The sequence below is a fragment of the Porites lutea genome, chromosome 7 (genome assembly GCF_958299795.1).
Source record: "Porites lutea chromosome 7, jaPorLute2.1, whole genome shotgun sequence".
NCBI classification, from domain to species: domain Eukaryota; kingdom Metazoa; phylum Cnidaria; class Anthozoa; order Scleractinia; family Poritidae; genus Porites; species Porites lutea.
Genome location: NC_133207.1, coordinates 26,309,318 through 26,328,756, shown reverse-complemented (window position 1 = coordinate 26,328,756; position 19,439 = coordinate 26,309,318). Strand labels below are relative to the sequence as shown.

At 38.9% G+C, this 19,439-nt stretch overlaps 2 protein-coding genes across 2 annotated transcripts in view; both read right to left on the bottom strand.

Moving 5' to 3' along the window:
* Positions 1-364: 364 nt before the first annotated feature.
* The window catches only part of LOC140943691 (protein-cysteine N-palmitoyltransferase HHAT-like), a 40,509-nt gene continuing 21,434 nt past the window's right edge, over positions 365-19,439 (bottom strand). Inside the window, exons 8-11 of the mRNA XM_073392803.1 lie at positions 3,845-3,880; positions 2,559-2,760; positions 1,602-1,743; positions 365-1,356 (exon numbers count right to left, since the gene is read on the bottom strand). Coding sequence (XP_073248904.1) covers positions 1,265-1,356; positions 1,602-1,743; positions 2,559-2,760; positions 3,845-3,880 — 472 coding nt within the window. The 3' untranslated portion in view covers positions 365-1,264. The remainder of the gene's footprint in view (positions 1,357-1,601; positions 1,744-2,558; positions 2,761-3,844; positions 3,881-19,439) is intronic.
* The window catches only part of LOC140944890 (melanocortin receptor 4-like), a 1,657-nt gene continuing 1,640 nt past the window's right edge, over positions 19,423-19,439 (bottom strand). Inside the window, exon 1 of the mRNA XM_073393991.1 lies at positions 19,423-19,439. This exon is cut by the window's right edge and continues 1,640 nt beyond it. The gene's annotated coding sequence lies outside the window, so the exon portion shown is untranslated.

The following is a 19,439-nucleotide window of genomic DNA, read 5'->3' as shown; positions in this document are numbered from 1 at the left end:
GTGCTGAATCATAATTATTGACCGCAACGGAACAAACAATTATCTATTAGCGTCAGAGAGGATAAAACGGAACACAGTACTTAACTATTAGCGACGTTAGATCCGGGGTAACAAAGATCACGACTTCCTGTTGGAATGATGACTTGTATGATACATTTCACCACTGATTTCCTTTCACGAAAAGGAAAAAAATTAGTATATTACTCCAATTTATGACAAACGATACAAAGTGCCTAGTCACAAATCTTAGAAAATGAAAACCAAGCGGTTATAAATAAAATTGACTGAACAGCAACTAAAGGTAATTATTGTCGCCTGCCATGACTTTTTCTCTTCAATTCAGTTTTTCAAAGGGTGAGCCATATTGAAACTTTTCCCTTCCTGCAACGAGATGATGTCATGGAAATTCAAAACACCTGCGTGCGAGAACATTGCAAGTACAAACAGGCGATTTTCACAAAATGTTTTTCTTTTTTTATGAGAGGCTTGTTCAGCCTTTTCCTCGTTGTTGTTATAATCACTTTATAATACTAGATAGGCAAGGATTTACTCAAAAAGTAAACGTAAATACAGTCGAACCGCAATGTGCGACCACCTATTCAAAACACCAGAATTTTCCTTTAGAGCCTTTTGTAAAGGACCACTTCTCGTCAGCAAACGACCGCGACCAAGTTTTTGGATATTAAAGGGTCTAAGGTATTCCATTGTTTTCATCCTCTGGTAAGCAACCACTTAAGGCATATTTTGATCTCCATGTTTGTTGTATGTACTTCACTTTTAAGAGAATACGATGTTTTTTAGTGACAACATGAAGCTACGGATATCGTAGCTTAGAAACTGGGTGTAATAAATTATATCTCAAAACGTAGATGTGTTTGGGCGTCTTCTAGGAAGGAACCCCTGTGGGTAGATTCGCGACTACTTCCCGTAAGCGACCCCGTAGGCTGCGTAGCAGGCGTTTCCGTCTGGTTTCGGAGCAAAGAAAGACCGAGGAACGACGAGGACTGGGATTTTCGGTTTTGGTCGGATGTTGCTTTCGCCCCATTTTTCGTGCGGTCTTTGGCTCTCGCTCTTGTTCTTTGCCCCGAAACGGCACGGAAACGCTTGCTACGCAGGCTAACGTCCACCTGCCGTAAGGGAAAGCTGAATCTTCGCATTTTGGGTGGTCGCTTACAGACGGGAGGTTTGACTGTAACTTAAAAATCAAAAAGTACTTGAAAATTGTTATGGCCCTCCGGGGTTTGAAAATTTGTTAAAAAGCCAGTCACCACTGAGAAATGTGTCTGTTGAGCTCCATGTTTGTCTGGACAATCATGTACATAGAGAAAAGAAGTAAAAGTGCTGACGACGGCCAACCTGCAGAATAAAATCACAGACAGTAACTAAGATCGAGAACCGATTTAATATGCACTGTGAAAAGTTTCGCATAACATGGTGCTTTGCACTTTTCTAAAGTGACTATGAAAAATCACAAGGTTTTGAAACAGCGAAAAGGCAAACACTAAGGGGAACTTTAAGATCTCAAAACGTCAGGCCTAAAATTCATGGCATCCTGTGGGGTACGTTTGACCTGGCTTGACTGTAATGTATCTCAAACTTACCAAAAACGAAGATTCTCTTAACGCAGAACCATACAGGATCACTTCCACATACGAACACCAAGTTACTTAGGATTAAGCACGTGAGTGAAACTATACCAAATATGGCGCGAATACGGCGAGAGGCAGCTGGAGAAAGCTTCTCCTAAACAAACACACAAACAAACAATTCATTACGGATGCAAAGTGTGCAGGGGTTTCGTGTTACTTATGAGACTTCGGGAGATAATTTTAAAAGAGGCTTGGTCACGCTATTTGCTATCGTTTCAAAAAACTAAAACTTTCTTTCGCATCAACTGACTTCCAAAAATAATGGCCCGGCTTTGTTTTTCAAGATTAAACCACCAGAAAATCATTATGGTTAGTTCTCCCTGATGAAGTTTGTTTCATATCTACTTCATACCTAACTCTACAGGGGTATTTTGGGTGAGGGCACTAAGCAGTGATTTCAGCACAAGTGGACCTCCAACTGCAATGTAATGCGGTGACAAAGCCCCTTTGTCGCTGTCATGCTCATGATTTCGCTATGACTGTTTTGAAGTGATTCCTACTGGTACTTATTGTTTTTCAGTAGTTGAAGAACGGTAAATTTGGTATTTCGAGATATAAGGGACCGGTCATTATTTTCATTATTTATCTCCCGGGGGGGGGGGGGGGAGGAGGAGGATTTGGGGCTAAACAAGGTGAAATTTAGCCGATCCACCCTTTAAATGTTACTTCAATGAAGTGATCCCCCCGACTAACATTTGATGACTTTTGCGACCTCCCACCCCATGTCTTCATTTTCTAAGCAAATTTGAGTAGTCCCCGCTCTGAATCCTTCCAAAGTTTCCAGTGATCCCCCCTTTTGGGTTCTCAGTTACGACTGATCCCCCTTTTTGTTCTCTTAAAAGTCGAGTGATCCCCCCCAAAATACCCCCCCCCCCAGACGATAAATAATGACCGGTCCCTAACACCAACCTCCATACGAATTACAGACGGCTGCGCCAACAACTTTCCTGCTGCGCTCTCTACCACTACACCAAGCCAATTAGGAATGAACCACCAAAGCGCGTACAGGTGACCTCCATGCCACTGCCATATAAACGCAAACGATAGAAACGAGCCGGTGAGCTGACGAATGACGCCCTTGCGGGACCCTCCCATGGGAATGTAGATATACCTAAAACCAATAAAAAGATATTTTATTTCTAGGTTAGTACGCGAGCTGAACAGGCTATCCTGGTCCTCGCATGGAGCTTGCTAGCGTACTATCTTAGACTGCAAAACAGTCGAGTTTTTTTCAAAATTGGTTTTTCACGGCGCAAAGCGCCGGTGTTTAAGTCTCGCACGTGCGTTCTTGACCCACGCAAAAAGACGGACTAGTTTGCAGTCTGATCTGAAGCCAAAAAGAGGCTGATTTTTTGTTGACCTGTGAACAATTTTTCATCGAAATCTAGCTTTTTGGCAGGATTTGGATTATCAAAATAGACTAGTCAAATAAGATTATTTTCGGATGAAAATATGTTTTACTATGTTACGAAATCTTGTGGCAATCCGAAAATAAAATTCTGACTTTTGACAACCTTTGTATTAGGAGAAACTGAGTTTAACGTGAGATTTCCAAAAAACGGTCTTTTTCCTGACCTCGCAGAAAAGGTCTTTTTATGACATTACCCTGAGTGTGGCAACCCTTAGCGATTTTGCTTTAAACTACACAGAGCAGAGGGGGGCAAGCTTATTTTCGTGAAGCCGTGATCGACCATTTTTGGTGTCCGTGAATCGTGATGTACTGAGAAACTGCTCTGTGAATCGTGATTGAGGTGCACTCCATGAAACGTGAACTGCCAAAATTCTCTATACTGTACACGTACATTGAAGATGAATTGAAGAAATTAAATCATTAATTTGGCCAAAAGAACCATCTGGCGGCTTGATTTAACTTCACTTTTGAGGGTTTCAGTTTAATGTAACTTCAGTGCTTTCAGACCCACCTACAGCTGGCTTTCCTAGGAAATTTAAAGCCACGCAGAGATCACCCATACAGGTGGTCGAGATCAAATACACTATTTGTTTGTTGACTCGTGAAACGCAAAATTGTCGTTCGTGAACTTGTGACGAGACCCCCACCCACTCCCCCTATGCATCCGCTGAGCCACTACAGAGTTAAATTCATTCTCGTCCCCAGAACTCAGAACTACTAGTCTTTTGGCTAGGACCTTGACCCGTGACGCTGACCACAAGGATTTAAACATGTCAAGCCAAACCTTGTCATCCAGTCGTGTAGGCCTCTGTCAAAGTACCTGAAAAGGTAAACAGAAAGAATTAAGATGGTACACAAACTGTTCACAGTCCTCTATTTCGAGGTCTATCAGCGAGTTGGAGAGCGCTACTAGCCGTTGTTTCTTATGGTAAGCGAAAACTTACAAAAGAGTGCCATTTGCTCACCATAAAACAGCGGCCGTCAATCTCGACAATCACACCGATAAGGGGAATGAAAGCGGTCTAGAAGGTACAGGAAAAAGTTTTTTTAGGGCGCTTTCCATTGAAAAAACTAGTCGGTTCACGGTTTGAGCAAATGGAAAGCAAAATTCAGGGCTGACAAATTTCTTCCCGGAATCGCGTTTATCATTTGCACAAATCAGTTCCTCTTTGATACCGGAAGATGGCCCCGAACGCCTGAAACTGGTATCGGAGTCTGTTGGTAAATGAAAAGCGCCATAAGTTTCACTGGAATTATTCGAAATTTGAGCTTACTACTAGAGTTCTTGCTGTGCAAAGCGTCAAGATAAAACAACAGCAACAACTATGAATGCGGGACAATCCGTATAATTGCGGCGATCGCAATCGACTGGATACATTAGAATCGAGGTCTACATAGACTTTAGTTCGCATAAAATAGGTCGGATAGTCTTGATCGTCCTAAAAACATTGAGGCAATCGACTGCGATCCGGAAGATTACATCGAAACTGGTAGGTCTTTCATAGAGATTATGTCATGTATTATGTCTTAAGTTAATCGCGCGGTCGATGGGTTTTATTGTTGTGCATTTCTGCATAACATTTACATTGCAAAAATGAAACTCCTTGAATTACCTGGAAAGGAGGAAATGAAAAGACGACTTTGGTTATAAATTGACCCCGCTCCGCTGGTTCAAACAAATCAAGAGGAGCGGGGTTAAAAGAATTCCGCAACACAAATTTTCCCTTAAATTGCCTTCTGTAAGGGAGGGCCTATACGTTATCTTATTTAAAACTTTGGTTACTAGCAAATTAGCAGTCGCACTAGCCTTTGCCAGGCTCTCAGATAGTAGGCGAAAATACTGACAAACCAGGGAAAATAAGACCCGCGCGAACTGCACATTACCATCTTGGAGCCTGAAAAAGGCCATCAAGAAAATATAAAACTGGACGGAAACTAATCATTATTCACTTTCACTATGGCAATGTCTATCGACGCTCCCTAAATTGGTTTAAGCTTTTGAGTCTGAGCAATAACCGCAAGATGTTGAGCAATTTACATTCAAGTTGGTTCTAAATTTCGAGATTTTTTAAGTAAACATTCCAATAAAAACATCTACTTTTCTTGAAGAGTCTCAGTTGCACCATGTATTAATTCAAACTAACTCTACATCCATAGTTAGGGGAATTGAGCTGGTGATTGATTCCCGAATCAAGACTAGGGAAACTTAAAAAGTTAAAGTGGAAACATTACATGTCCGCCTTTAAACTTACAACCATAAAGCTGCTGAAGGCTTCCACAATGTTGGGGAGTTGTAAGCCAACAATGTTGCGTCCGTTTGCACGGGGTTAAAAGTTTGACCGGTTTCAAACTTTGCGCAACAACACGCAACAACGCTTAACATCCAACAACATGCAACAGGATGTGCAAACGGACGCAACATGTAACATCCAACAATGTTGGTCAACAATGTTGCGTCCGTTTGCACGCAGCCTTACAGGCCTGTGGCGTACATTTGCAATTGAAGTGCCAAAAAAGTGACTGCGATCGCATCTTTCTAAAGTGTTCTTACATGAAACGATTGAGGCTCGTATAAGCCAGCTCACAGACAGTCTATTTTCTTTTTCGAGATCGTTGAGTGCGCGTAGAAAAAAAAAAAAAAAAGGGGGATTTATTTACCGCAAGCGCAAGGTTTGAAGTGTTGGTGGTGGTAGAGGTTTTAAAATAAAAAACGTCTGTGGAGAGGCTAGGCCGACATTTACATTTGCAGATAATCCTGTACTATACCGTAAACGATCGATAAAGCGCCGCTTCTCGAATAAGCGCCGCACCTGTACCGAAAATAATTTCATAAGCGCCGCTCTCGAATATGTGCTGCGGCGCTAATCTGGGTACCGTATTTATTCGAATAAGCGCCCAACCTCGAATTAGCACCCACCTCGAATAAACGCCCATCCTAAAGGTTGAAAAAGTTAATAAGCGCCCAGCCTCGAATAAGCGCCCACCCTCTCCCCTTCTCAATCAAACTCAAATAAACGTTCACCCCCACCCCACCCACTTGAGTGAATAAATTCTAATAAGAGACTTCCCAGAGGACGGAGTTTTCTTCAGAGTATTTTACAGAAACCTTGCTTTGTTACTTCTTCGCGTTTTGTCATTAGCATTTATTGTTTTGTTGCAAAATAAACATACTTCACTTTCCGAAAATGGTGAAAATTCAATAAGCGCCCAGCCTCGAATAAGCGCCCACTCTCAAGGTCCAAAAATTTAATAAGCGCCCAGGGCGGTTAATCGAATAAATACGGTATTTACAAATTAACGCCCTAACTTTGTAACCGCGCTTGATATATAGAGCATATTACATGGCCGCGCGGGGATACGATTTTTATCTTCTCGTGCTGAAAGTATCTCTCACGAGTGAGCGAAGCGAACGAGTGACAGATACTTTCAGCACGAGAAGATAAAATTCGTATCCCCAAGCGGCCATGTAATGTTCTGTTTATTTTATAGATACTGATGAAATTCCTACATAAAACACAACTTTTTTAAAAATTCATTTTCGAAACAGCAAAATAGTGCAATTAAAGTGGTGACCTATCGCAAAATGCCTGTCACGAAAATGTTATGAAACTCGGATATAAAGTTGTAAAGGAGAAATAAAGACAATACTTATATTTTCTGTTTCAAAATCAAAAATCAAAATCAAATCATGTTAGTAACCATGGCGACACTAAAATCCTCACACGTGAAAGATAAACATGGTATCTTCACTGCGCGCGATGAAGATATGATTTTTTAGTAAAAGGAAAAATCCTCGTATTTCATCACTAACTATACTATAAAAAGAGAAATCAAAACCATACTGCTTGAGAAACAAGACCTCCACCAACTCGTGAGTTGGAAAGTCTCTTGAAACTGGGTTCATATAATATATGTTCGATGTGTACATATTTTTTTTAAATTGTGCATACCTAGTACGCGCCTCACTTAATTCTCTCTATAATTCTCTCACTGTTTTACCCGTAGTTGAAATAAGCGCCGCTCTCGTATTAGCACCGCACCTATAACAGGGAAAATAAAATAGGTGCCGCGGCGCTTAATCGATCTTTTACGGTACCTAGTTATTACATAACTGAGTGTTCTTACAACTATAAACTCGAATCACGGCTTACACCTGCATCCAACAGTCAGGGTCTTGTCAAGACCCGGATGAAACTCCATGACAGGCTCACAACGATACAATCCACTTGACGTTTGAGGACAGTAGAACGAAGATTTCCAACATTTATATTCAGTCACAATTTCATTTAGGGCAGCGTGGTAGGTTTTCACAATTCTCTTAACACATGGATGTGTCACCTTTCTTTTTCCTTTGAAGCTTTGGCAACTCACTCTGCTTCTTATTGAGGAACTGTTGGTGGCAGAACCGTTCGCTCCCCTTGTCGAACTTACAAGCTCGTATTTCATGTTCTCAGTAGCGTTTCTTTTAATCCTCTCGCTAGGGATTTGTTGCTCCTTTCGTTCCAGTTTGCGCAGGAAATTTAGATCGTGCTGATTACGATTCCTGGTGCTATTGACAGGATCTTCCGTTGCCTCTTTCGTTGGCTGTACATGAATAGATTTGGTGGACATTCCGCCATGTTTGGTAGATGGTGTCGGGTGACTGTGTACAAAGTGGACAAATGAAGAAAAAATTAAAACCTGCAGGAAAATAAAGAAGAATGTCATAAACACAGAATGAATTCTCTACAAATTTCCATTTGTTCTCACCGTAATTACTCATTAAATAAAACACTTCACCCGACACATCTAAGTTGCCGGCGGTCACGGCTCACCACACAGGCAAAAAGGAGGTAGATCGAGGACGCCATTTTCATTTTCATCTTAGCAGAACGGATGACTTTTACAGTTAAGCCAGTTCAAGCATACCCCCAAGATTCTTTTAATGAATTTATTATTCACAGGTTGAATCCGTTGGTAATTATATATTTCATATTTATCTCTGCATTCATGCGTAATGAGCCGTGAATTCACGAGGCAGTTATGAAATTTCTACTACCTCAGTTTCCCTGAAATTGATGTAAATGTCTTGGAAGAAATTTTATCCATCTAAAGATTTTCAACATGACCAAATACAGAGAAGTTCTCGTAAAATATTCGACACCAGGTACGGGAACGACAAACGAATTCACTTTTCAAGCAATCAATTCATTAATAGAATCTTGGGGGCACACTTGACCTGCCTTGACGTAAGGCTGAAAAGCATGAAGTTCGTGCGGTTCGTTAAGTGTTTGTTTGGTCATTAACATTTCGGAAATAGTTTCTCTTATAAAAAGGAAAAGGACGTTGCTAGTATTGTGCCTTGGGCTGAAATTACTGCAGTTCCGTATTCGAGAGTAGCCCGGTGAAAATTTAAAACAAACGATATAGGCTACATATTACTACAACGTCAGAATTCTTGGTTTGCAGCCACGTGACAAGGCGGCCATGTTGGGGGTCAGTACAATAGAATTTTTTTTCCCAGAGGAAAGAAATGCTTTTGTTCTTGACCACCAACATGGCCGCCGTGACCTCACGTGCAAACCAGCAATCCCATTAGGTTTTTACACAGAACGAATGCGGTATGTACGGCTATTTCGAGAGAGGTTGTAGGAAAAAATATGCACGCGACAATCCCGAAAGGTAATATGGGATATGATCAATACACTGTTCCTGACGACTGTAGCTGTCGAACCTACTTTTGTTGCTTTCCTTTAGCACTCGGAAACACATTTCCATGGCCTTTCGTGCCAATTCTTTCCAATTTCTTTGAAAAACAGAGAACTCAAACCCCCACGATGCCTTTCAGGATTGTCGCGTACACTTTTCCCGACAATGCATGTTATAAGCGGTACAAGGCCTTCTCGTTACTCGCATTTTTCTTCTTCTCTAAATCATGCACATTAAAAATGACTCGGTTAGAATTTTATTTTAACAACTTGCTCTAAATCATTTACGCTCAATCCACATTGTAAAAAAAAAAACATGCGCTATTGACCAAGCGTGAGGTCAAGATCGATAGATATTGACCGAGTACTTGTTTGAATGTTAATGGACAGAGACTAAGTAGACGTCTATAAAAACGCTAAAAAGAGAAAGAGCCCAAAAAATATCTAGCCAACTTGACCGAACAAGTTAGGTCAATAAAGGAGTTATTGTGCGGCCAAAAGAAAACTATCTTTCGCTGGAACAACGTAAGTATTCCCCAGCGGGTAAAATAGGCCAATCTTGCCCGCTCGAGTAGCAAAACAGAAAATAGAAATCGATTCATCTTGTCCACTTGTGGAAACAGCCATATATTTAATAATAACATCAACAAAACGTATTACATAATGTGTATTTCTATATAGAAAACAATGTTAAATAGTTAACTTGTTAGAACAATAAGCTAATCGTGGTTTAGCCCTTTAAGTCTTAAGAGTGACCAAGATAGATTTTCTCCCAACAATATCACGGAAGAAGTAAAAGAAAGGGTGATAATAATTAACAAAATAATCACCTAAGAGAAGATGCTTTGATCTTTAATCCAATTCTCCCAACTAAGTCTTTGAGGAAATGTTTGGGGATCAGTTTGGAGAATTTACATACGGATGATGAGGCTTATCGGGTTAACTTGTACTTACCAAAACAGTAAACTTCAAAAAGGCGGCCATCCTGCTTGTTCTGTCCATCTTACAAACTCGATCAGATAACGAATGACTTCTAACTGCAGTGCTCGAGTTTTAAAACAGCAGCTCATCATTAGGCAATTCTTCACCAGCAGACGAGATGACTAAATTTAGTCTGCGTTCTGCGTGGTCGGATAGTCAATCAGGATAAATAAACAGAAAAATAAGTGGAAGTCATCGGATATCCGTTTCGATCTCCTGTTGAATTGTTCGTCTATTTTGTCATACCATACAAAAAATTTCCACAATGTTACAATTACAATTTAAACCTTACATAGCGCAATTTTTCATGGTGCATGATCAAGTGCGCTTGTTCTATAATTAACACTGAAATCGTCCATAAAAATATGGTATGAAGCTAAACGTAAGGTCTAAGTTTGTCAGGGGAAAAAGATTGATCAAAACAAGTTGCTTGAAAATTCTCCGCCAATACTTCAGGCCTTCGTTTACTGCGCAATTAACCAAATATAAAGCCGGCAACCACAGGCTCTTAGGTGGTAAAGACTGTTTTGCTATTCCTTTGATATGTTAAAGGTGGTGAAGGCCGCTTTTGTAGTTTATTGATCCCGCATCATTGCCGCATCAGATCTAGACTTTTGCAGATCAAAGGTACGATGGCCGAAATGTGCAAAACAAGACCACCCTTTTCACACATTTGGCGTGAATCAAATACGATGAAAGTCAACTCTTTATCCTGTGTAATCCTAAAATCTACCCGGCAATTTGTTTTGTCATTTACTGTATGATCTACTAGAGTGGAGACGCATGGCTGACTTTGTGGAAAAATTTGATATGTATAACTTGGATCATTCCATGATCATAGACGTTACATTTGCACGAGTGTGGTTAGAGAAAAATCATTAGAACAGATACATAATAACAACCAACCATTCCCTTTGACTTTGTTTATGACAGATAGGTGCTAGTTGCACGTTAAGTGAAAAGCTCATCAAATTTACTATTATGCAAAAATTTGTATTTAAATAAATTGAGCTGTCATGGATGTCACAACCAAAGAAACCACGTTCTTAAGTGCAAATGTTAAACATTAAATTCCTGTGAATTCTGCGAGCATAACTAAGAACAAATGATATTGTTTTTTAGGTAAATAGTGATACTACAATAACAAAGTGATAAATATTTCTTTTCTGATGTGTGCCTTCTTTACTTGATGACAAAACACTGTCATGGATGTTACATTCTGGATCATGGACGTTACAGTGTGTAAAAAAGATAAAGAAATCAGTGATGTCAAAAATGTAAATTCCTTGTACCTTCTTTCTTTCCCACAAACAATAGAATAGTGGCCATTCGTTTTGAAATAGGCTTTATCTTTCCTTTAAATTTTCACCTTTTTGACGAAAAAAGAAAAGTCACCAAGCAAATGTTTGTGACTCATCTTTAAGCTGATCTTCTTGTACTTTTTTTGTTCCATGATTTAAAATTTCAAAGAAGCTGCTTGTAGAAAAGGTGTTTTTAAAAGAAAAGCCTGGTTTCAAGCTCTTTCTAAGCATTGCGATGAAAAATGGATACGTTTGATACTTGGTCTATTAAATAGAGTACATTACAGTTCCACATTATTCTCAATTTTAGAGACTGTAAGCAATTTAGACGTCGCTTTGCACAGAGCTATATTGACGATTTGATATGTTAACTTTAAAAGATGAAGTAAGTTACACCTGGCATTTTTGTTGACTATTGTAATTATTAATAATGTTGTCCTTATAATAATTCACTATTGTCTCCAATAAGATTCTAAGTGCTCTCTTTAACTCCATAATAATATTCAGCAATGCTGGATATACATTATTGTTGTTAAATAACAAATTAATTTAGAACTAGGCTTTTTGGGCAATTATTAGTGAGCTTCCTGCATTCATTAGGGACTTGAAGATCCAAAGACGCGGACGACAACGAGAACGTCAAAAAAACAATAGGTTTAATAAGCAAAACAACAACTTCCCAAGTGTATCACACTTTTTTGTACATTTCTTTCCCTTTTTTGCACGACTACGACGTGAAAATGCCTAATTTCGCGTTTCATAGAGGACGTAAACAAGCAACGACGAAATGTTATTTCTCTTTCCGAGCTTGAATATGGTTCCTTGAGATTCAGCTTCAGGAGGGTTCGCCTACATTTGACAAAGTAAGTGGTTACGAATAATCGCGCTATAAAGACTGAAAGAACACAAATTCACTTTTTAAGCGACGTTCTTGACGCCGTCGCGTCGTTGGATCTTAAAGTCCCTATTGTTGTCATGATGTAACGTCCATGAAAGTAAAATCCATGAAGTATAAGAAATTTAACATCCAATTTTTTTGTGTCCTTTTGGAACTGATTGGTTTTGTTGTCACAGATGTATGTTACTTAGTCAAATAAAAAAGCCCCGTTGTTATTTTTTGTATCGGGCTTAGACAACAGCTGTGAGAGAAAAAAATTCCTTTAAATTTCATGGACGTTACGTAACGTCCATGTCAATAGTTTTGGCAGTTACTGATTTCTCCGAAAAAATGTAAGTTGAAAATACTGTGGTTTTTAATGGAGAGCTATGGTTAAACTAAACATTTCATGTTACATTATTTGATCTTCATTGAACTCAGTTGTTTGAATTATGGTTGAAAGATTATTGCATTCATTATTACCGGAATACGAAACTTTTAGTAGTCGCTTACTTTGGGTACCCCCTCAGTATCGAATGGTGGATCTGCACTTATGTCCTGATGAGTTTTGAAACTTCAGTCCTTATGCATTTGGGCTATGCACTTAAAATCCCAGAGCAGTTTATTTCAAAAATGGTTATTTTTTCTTTTCTCATGGGAAATGGACAGTTGAACTTTTGTATAACTTGTACGTGCAGTCAACTCGCTCTAGGACGGACACCTTAGGGATCACCCGACGTGGTTAATCGATCAAAATCGATATTAATCGATTTAATCCGCCGATTAATATCGATTGATATCGGAAATCGATAGAAATTGAAATCACAGAAAAATAATTTATCGATTATAATCGATTAACTAAATCGATAACAATCGATAAAAAAATCATCATCGATTTCTATCGGAAAATCATCGATATTAATCGAAGTCACAACTTATTTCTTTATCGATGATTGATATCAATTACCATTGATTAATATCGATTATCGGTTTATCGATTAACTGTGTCTGGGGATTATCAGTAAGTGTCCGTCTCTTTAAGGTCTTAGAGAAAGGCAGGGACCAACTCTAGGTGTCCGTTTTACAGAGGTGTCCTTCTTATAGAGGTGTCCGTTTTAAAGACAGTCGGCTGTATATGTATTTTAAACATGATCTTAAAACAAAGCACCACCGACTGCATCTACACACCTCTACAAGGCTGACACCTTGGACATTGGTTAGGAAAGCCGCAAACATTAAAGTTGAGAACAACGGTGGTGTAGTTTATTTTGGAAGCTCCCTGACCGTGCCCAGTCTTGTTTTTTTGTTCACAAATTGTGACTGAATAAATTAATGCAATGTTTCTATTGGTCAGTACGTTCAAAATGATAGGAATGCTATTGGACCTTGAGCACGGTCTGCTAAAAAAAAAGCTAACAAAACATATGACAAAAGAGTCTAACGGGTTTCTTAACCATTCCACTTTAATAACTATGGTAAAACGGACATTTACCCAGAGTTGTTTCGCCTAGCATACTGCATAAATTTATGCACCAAACTTTCTTATCCAGTAATCAGTTAAAGAAAGCATACCACCGGCCGTATAAATTGGGTAAAAAATGAAATCACTGCCGACCAAACAATTCCCAGAAGGCGAAATCCCAAGGAGGCACTCTAGTAACTCGCGCGTATATTAAGGACAGTACTTACAGTTGAAATATACAGTCATATAGTCAATATAGAAAAAAACTCGATTTGCTTGAACAGGGGCCGCGAGGAATCGGTAGGTAATGATGACGTTTCTATTGTTTGCGCCCGCAAGTACGAATGGTTAGGATGACGTAAAACACAAAAAATCCCCAAGGGGCCGCTTACAATAGGTAGATTTTGTGTGCAGTCATACTTCGATACTCTTTTGCGTTACGCGTTATCAGTGACATTCTATGGAGCAGCTGTTACGAACGTTATGGACCAAAAAACACTCGTTAAGCGCAGATGAAGTTATAAGGTGCATATAACAGTGTATATTTTAACACTAAGTGAGTTTGCCAGACACGAGTTCACAAATCTTTGATTGGAAACCTTGCCAGACACTCTTTCTCTTTCTTTAGTTGACCGGAATAAGACTCAGCCCCAAACAAGCAAGAAGAGTGAATGTTTCAACGGCTAGCTTATCACTAGCAGAACGATGGACGATTACAGAAATTCGCCGACCATCAAATTCTGTGCTGACTTATTCCCTGCTCACAGATGTTCTTCCGCTATAAAGTTTAAAATAAGACTAGAATGCGCGAGCGTGAATTGATCGAACGTCCTTTTAATTGCGTTCGACGTTAGGAGAACGCTTCGTAATCTTTGGGGATCCTGTGGTCGATGGGATACCTGTGCATGCCAGGCGTGAAGATTCGAGATTTTTGGTTACTTGGACGGGCGATGTTCAAAATCTGCGCCATTTTGAATAATTATTAAGCGCGCGCACGAATTTTAAGCCCAATAGCCGGCCAAAGAAATTGCGGGCTCACCTGGTGGACATGCGCACACAACTATTTTTATGCGCAAGCAACTATACCTCGTGCGAGTGCGCACGCAACTATACCTCGTGCGAGTGCAAGCTGCTCGTGCGTCCGTGTCGCCTCCGTGGATATCTTTGGATTATTCGGTAAGTTCATTTATTTTTCTCAAACTTCATGCGATGTTTCTTAAAAAGTTCATCGCTTCAACTTGTCAAAGCCTTACCAGGAAACTTTTTAGTACTCCAAGAGCATGTAGAAAGCCCGATGTCGGCGTTGTCCGAACTACAACAAACCGAAGACCTTCGCTGCTCTCCTGCTTTGAATTGATGTCCTCGAATTTGCCGAACAACAAAGCAAATCAACCGATAACTCTGACACAAAGTTGTCTCAAAGCAAATCTACCAAGCCATTGTGCTTTGACCCATAGCGGTCACAAATACAAACCAAACAAACCGAGTCATTGTACTCGGTGGCCATTGCGCCAAATGACCCGTTGTGGTCACAAAGCAAATAAACCGAGTCATTCTGCTCGATGGCCATTGCGCCAAATGAAAAGTGACAAAAGTCAAATGGTTACCGGGCTGATAAGTGGTGATTGTAGTTCACAAGATCATGATAAGGCTTTGACAAGTTATTCTTCTGAGAAAATTGAAAATCATAGTGTAACTATTTCTGAAAATGTTGAAGTTCGTAAGAAAAGAGTGAATTGTCAGAGGAAAAGGGACAGGGAACCATCTCGCGTTCCTGTTAAAATAATTCTAAAGGCACTAAGTAATACGAAGTCTAGGAATAGAATCAAGTCTTTTGTAAGACAACATCTTCCAGACAGTTCTTTTATCACTAATTTATGTAGAAATTACAACACCTGGAAATTCTGGTATACCAATGATCATTATTATAGTAAATTTGTTTTTTACATGAACATACAGAAAAGAAAATTTACAACAACAGATAACTATTCTACATGTAACTGTAGACAAACACATATCCGTGTGGCAGATTTAATGAATTCTGGTGGAAAAAGCTTTCCTCAAACTCATAATGATAATTCAAAATTAAATGGCGGTATGTCTCCTGAGAATGCTGTTAGTCATGATTTACCATGGGATTGTTTAACTGAAAGGCTTCGTCTCATAGGACTTATACCACATGATGTAGGTGGATTTGGAGATTGTTTCTTTAAATCAGTTTCGCACCAACTGTATAGGACTGCTGACTTGCATCTTGAAATTCGTATGGCTGGAATTGGCCATTTACAGAGTTACCCAGAATTGTATATTGAAAGCATTTCTAATGATCACTGGAATAACTATATTCAACAAATGTCAAAACAAGGCACATGGTGTGATAACATCATAATGCAAGCTGTGGCCAATGCATACAACTGTGTCATTCATATCACACAGTCTAATATAAATTCACCTGAAAGTACAATCTTAACTCCTGTTGCTGATCAGGATGGACGAAAGACAATATTTATTGGATATATTAACGAGTTGCATTATGTTTCAACATTGACTGACAAAAACAGTAGATATAAAAACAAACTCACATGCATAAAGAGAAAATTATCAGAAACCAATGAAAACAGACATGGTAGACTTCTTAAGCACAGAAATTACATGAAAAGAGTCAAATATACAGAAACAGCTAATGAAAGGGCAAGCAGACTGATAAGAAAAATAGTTAAACAATGCTATGACACACAAACACGAAATATTTAGACATGGAAAAAAATCTAAGTTTCATAGCATTTTGAACTTCATCACAGCTTCATGTTCCAGTTCTTGTTATAAAATTTAGTCTATCTCTTTCAGTTTTTCAAGATACTGAGTAGATTGACATGTTTTTTTACATTTTCTCTTGCAACTAACCAATCCCATGCAACTATTCAAGTTACTATTCATGTTACTATTAAAATTTTTTTGTTAAACTATGGTATGACATGCAAACACCAGAACTTTTAAACATTGCAAAAAGTTTCATAGCATTACCAACTTCATAACTTTCTTGAAACTATTCAATTTACTATTATTCATGTTACCGTTACAAAAATTAGTCTCACTCATTTAGTATCTGAACTACATTGTAAATGAGTAGATTGACATGTTTTAATTATTGCATTTTACCTTGTGACTAATCGAGTTAGTATCATCCAGGTTACTGTTAAGTTAAGAAAAATTGTTAAACAATGCTATGACACACAGACACGAAACGTTTAGACATGGAAAAATCTAATTTTCATAGCATTTTGAACTTCATCATAGCCTCATGTTGTTGTTATAAAATCTACTCTATCATTTTCAGTTTTTCAAGATACTGAGTAGACTAACATGTTTTGTTACATTTTCCCTTGCAACTAACCAATCCCTTGTAACTATTCAAGTTACTATCATTCATGTTACTGTTACAAAAGTTAGTCTCCCACAATCAGTATCTAAACTACATTGTAACTAAGTAGATAAACATCTTTGGTTACATATTTGGGTTTCACTATTAAAGTTGCTATTGTTCATGTTGCTCTTTAAATACTTCGTCTTTCTCATTTAATCTCTCAACTAATTTCCTCCTCTGTTTTTGTATGATTTTAGCTAAATTCATTGAACTTCGAACGCACTTATTAATCTTTGATTACTACTAGTTTATAAGGCTTACTTTCCGGCTAGCCTGTGTACAGACGTCTCCCTTCCTCCAACAGGCTACTTCCGGAAAATAAAATGAACTAAATGTGAGAAGTGAAATAGAAATGGCGAAAAATTTAACTTCTAATTAAATCTATTCTTATGGTTTAGAATAAACTATTATCGAAACTGAGAATGTTTTGAGCAAAGCTGTGTAAATCGAACCGAAACTGTGCATGGAACCTTGCGTTTATTTCCTGTCGATTTATCTCACCTATTGTATGGAATATGTGTGAACTAGGGTGGCCCATCCAGGACATCAACAATTTTTTTTTCGACTGACATTTTTATCTCACTTGTTTGCTACGAAATTGGTATTGTGTAATCATTTAATAGTACAACTCAGATTTTTGCGTTAGAAATCCGAGTTGTCTAAATTCAAAATACACAAGTCGGATTTTTATCGAGTTGTTTAATCTCCAAAATACACAACTCGGATTTATAACGCAAAAATCCGAGTTGTTAATTTGTCAATTAAACAACTCGGATTTATAACGCGAAAATACGAGTTGTTTAATCTCTAAAATACACAACTCGGATTTTTACCGCAAAAATACGAGTTGTTAAATCTCTAATACACAACTCTACGGAAAGTGAAGCTTATAGGTGCCATCCGACATCCAACATCCGACTTCGGACATCCGACATTCGACATCCGACATTTGAGATCCGACATCCCAGATTTGACATCCGACATCTGATATCCGAGATTCGACATCCGACATTTGAAAGGATGGCCGTGATGTGTAGTGCCTGGGATCAAGGGGCCTACGAAGTGAGGTTTGAAAGGAAACAATTCGGACTATTCTGGTTTTGTTTAATGTTTTTATCATTTTGCATTGTTTCGAATGCGTATTACCCCGGTGTGCTCCTTAATTAGGAAACGTGCAGCGAAGTTGTATCCTTTTCAGGTCTGTACGATGAATTTAAACCATTTGCTCTTGCACATTTAATTTTGTGCTTGTAAGTAATATGATAATTTCAAGACATAGCAGGCTTTAATCCGTTAAGTTTGGAATGTTTTAGGGCCTGTTTACATGGAGGTGGGGGACCCTAGGTAGGTGAGGTAACCCATTTAGGTGGGGTAAAAAAATAACTCCCCTTTACATGCAATCCGAGTTGTTTTATTGAGTAATTAACAATTCGGATTTTTGCGTTAGAAATCCGAGTTGTGTACTTTAGAGATTGCACAACTCGGATTTTTGCGGTAAAAATCCGAGTTGTCTAATTGAAAAATTAACGACTCGGATTTTTGCAGAAACAAAACCGTTGTTTATTTGAAAAAACTTAACAACTCACATTTTGTGACAAACATTAAGATGAAAATTTCAATCGAAAAAAGAAATATTGTTGATGTCCTATATGGGCCACGGTAGTGAACATCTTCATTATGAATCGGTATATTTCAAAGAGCTACGCAACGAGCAAGAATACTATTGACCGAGAATATACAGAGCGGGGGCAGCTGTAGTGTCAGCTATTACTAGTGGTAAATGATTACACAATCTATGACGAAATTGGAAGGGCATGCAATGACCGGGCTTTTCGATTGTTCTACCGATCAAGGTCTTTTCACGTTTTGTCGCAATGTCTGAGGTTGATTTCTGGTGCATACATACTTGAGGTAAACAAACACGCGAGATGGATAAAGTTTTAAGTAAACGTGACTGATCATAAATGCGGTATCGGTATTTGGTCGATTTTTGACACGGTATTTCGGTATCTGCTAATTTTTCTTACGGTATTGCGGTGTTGGGTGCCCTCCCCCCTTCCCCCAAATGTCATCTTTATTCGGTTTACGAGAGCACGCTTCTTGTATACTAATTAACAAATAAATCTTTACATTGATATGCGTGTGTTCAGCCTACTTATTATTACAACCTATCCCGATATAAGTCTTCAAACAGAACTAACGCGGCATATAATCTATTCCGTGCATGATATGAGCGGTGCAAGTTGTTCCCGTTACATGTTACCAGCGAAGTTACACACGCGAACTCTCTCTTCTACGGCTAAATGTCACCCATTCATTTGCCAGCTCGCGTTTTCTTCTTCTGTGTTTTAATGAGTAAAAAGTCTGACGATGTTAGTAGATGTATCGCCTTTTCGAATATACAGTGGGCCTTGGCAACAAGTTGACCAAGGTACCCGTCATGGTTTCTCATTGCCCGCCATGTTTCACCATGGTTGGAGATGATGTGGCTGTGGTGTGTGACCATGATCTGTTTAGGAACATATAAAGTTTACCCCAGTATGCCGTTGCGGGAAAACTGCTCACAGAGCAAGGGCGAGAGCCAACAATAAACTCAATCCGGGTCACATTCACCTGGAAAGCAAGTGCTATCACACTACGCCACCGT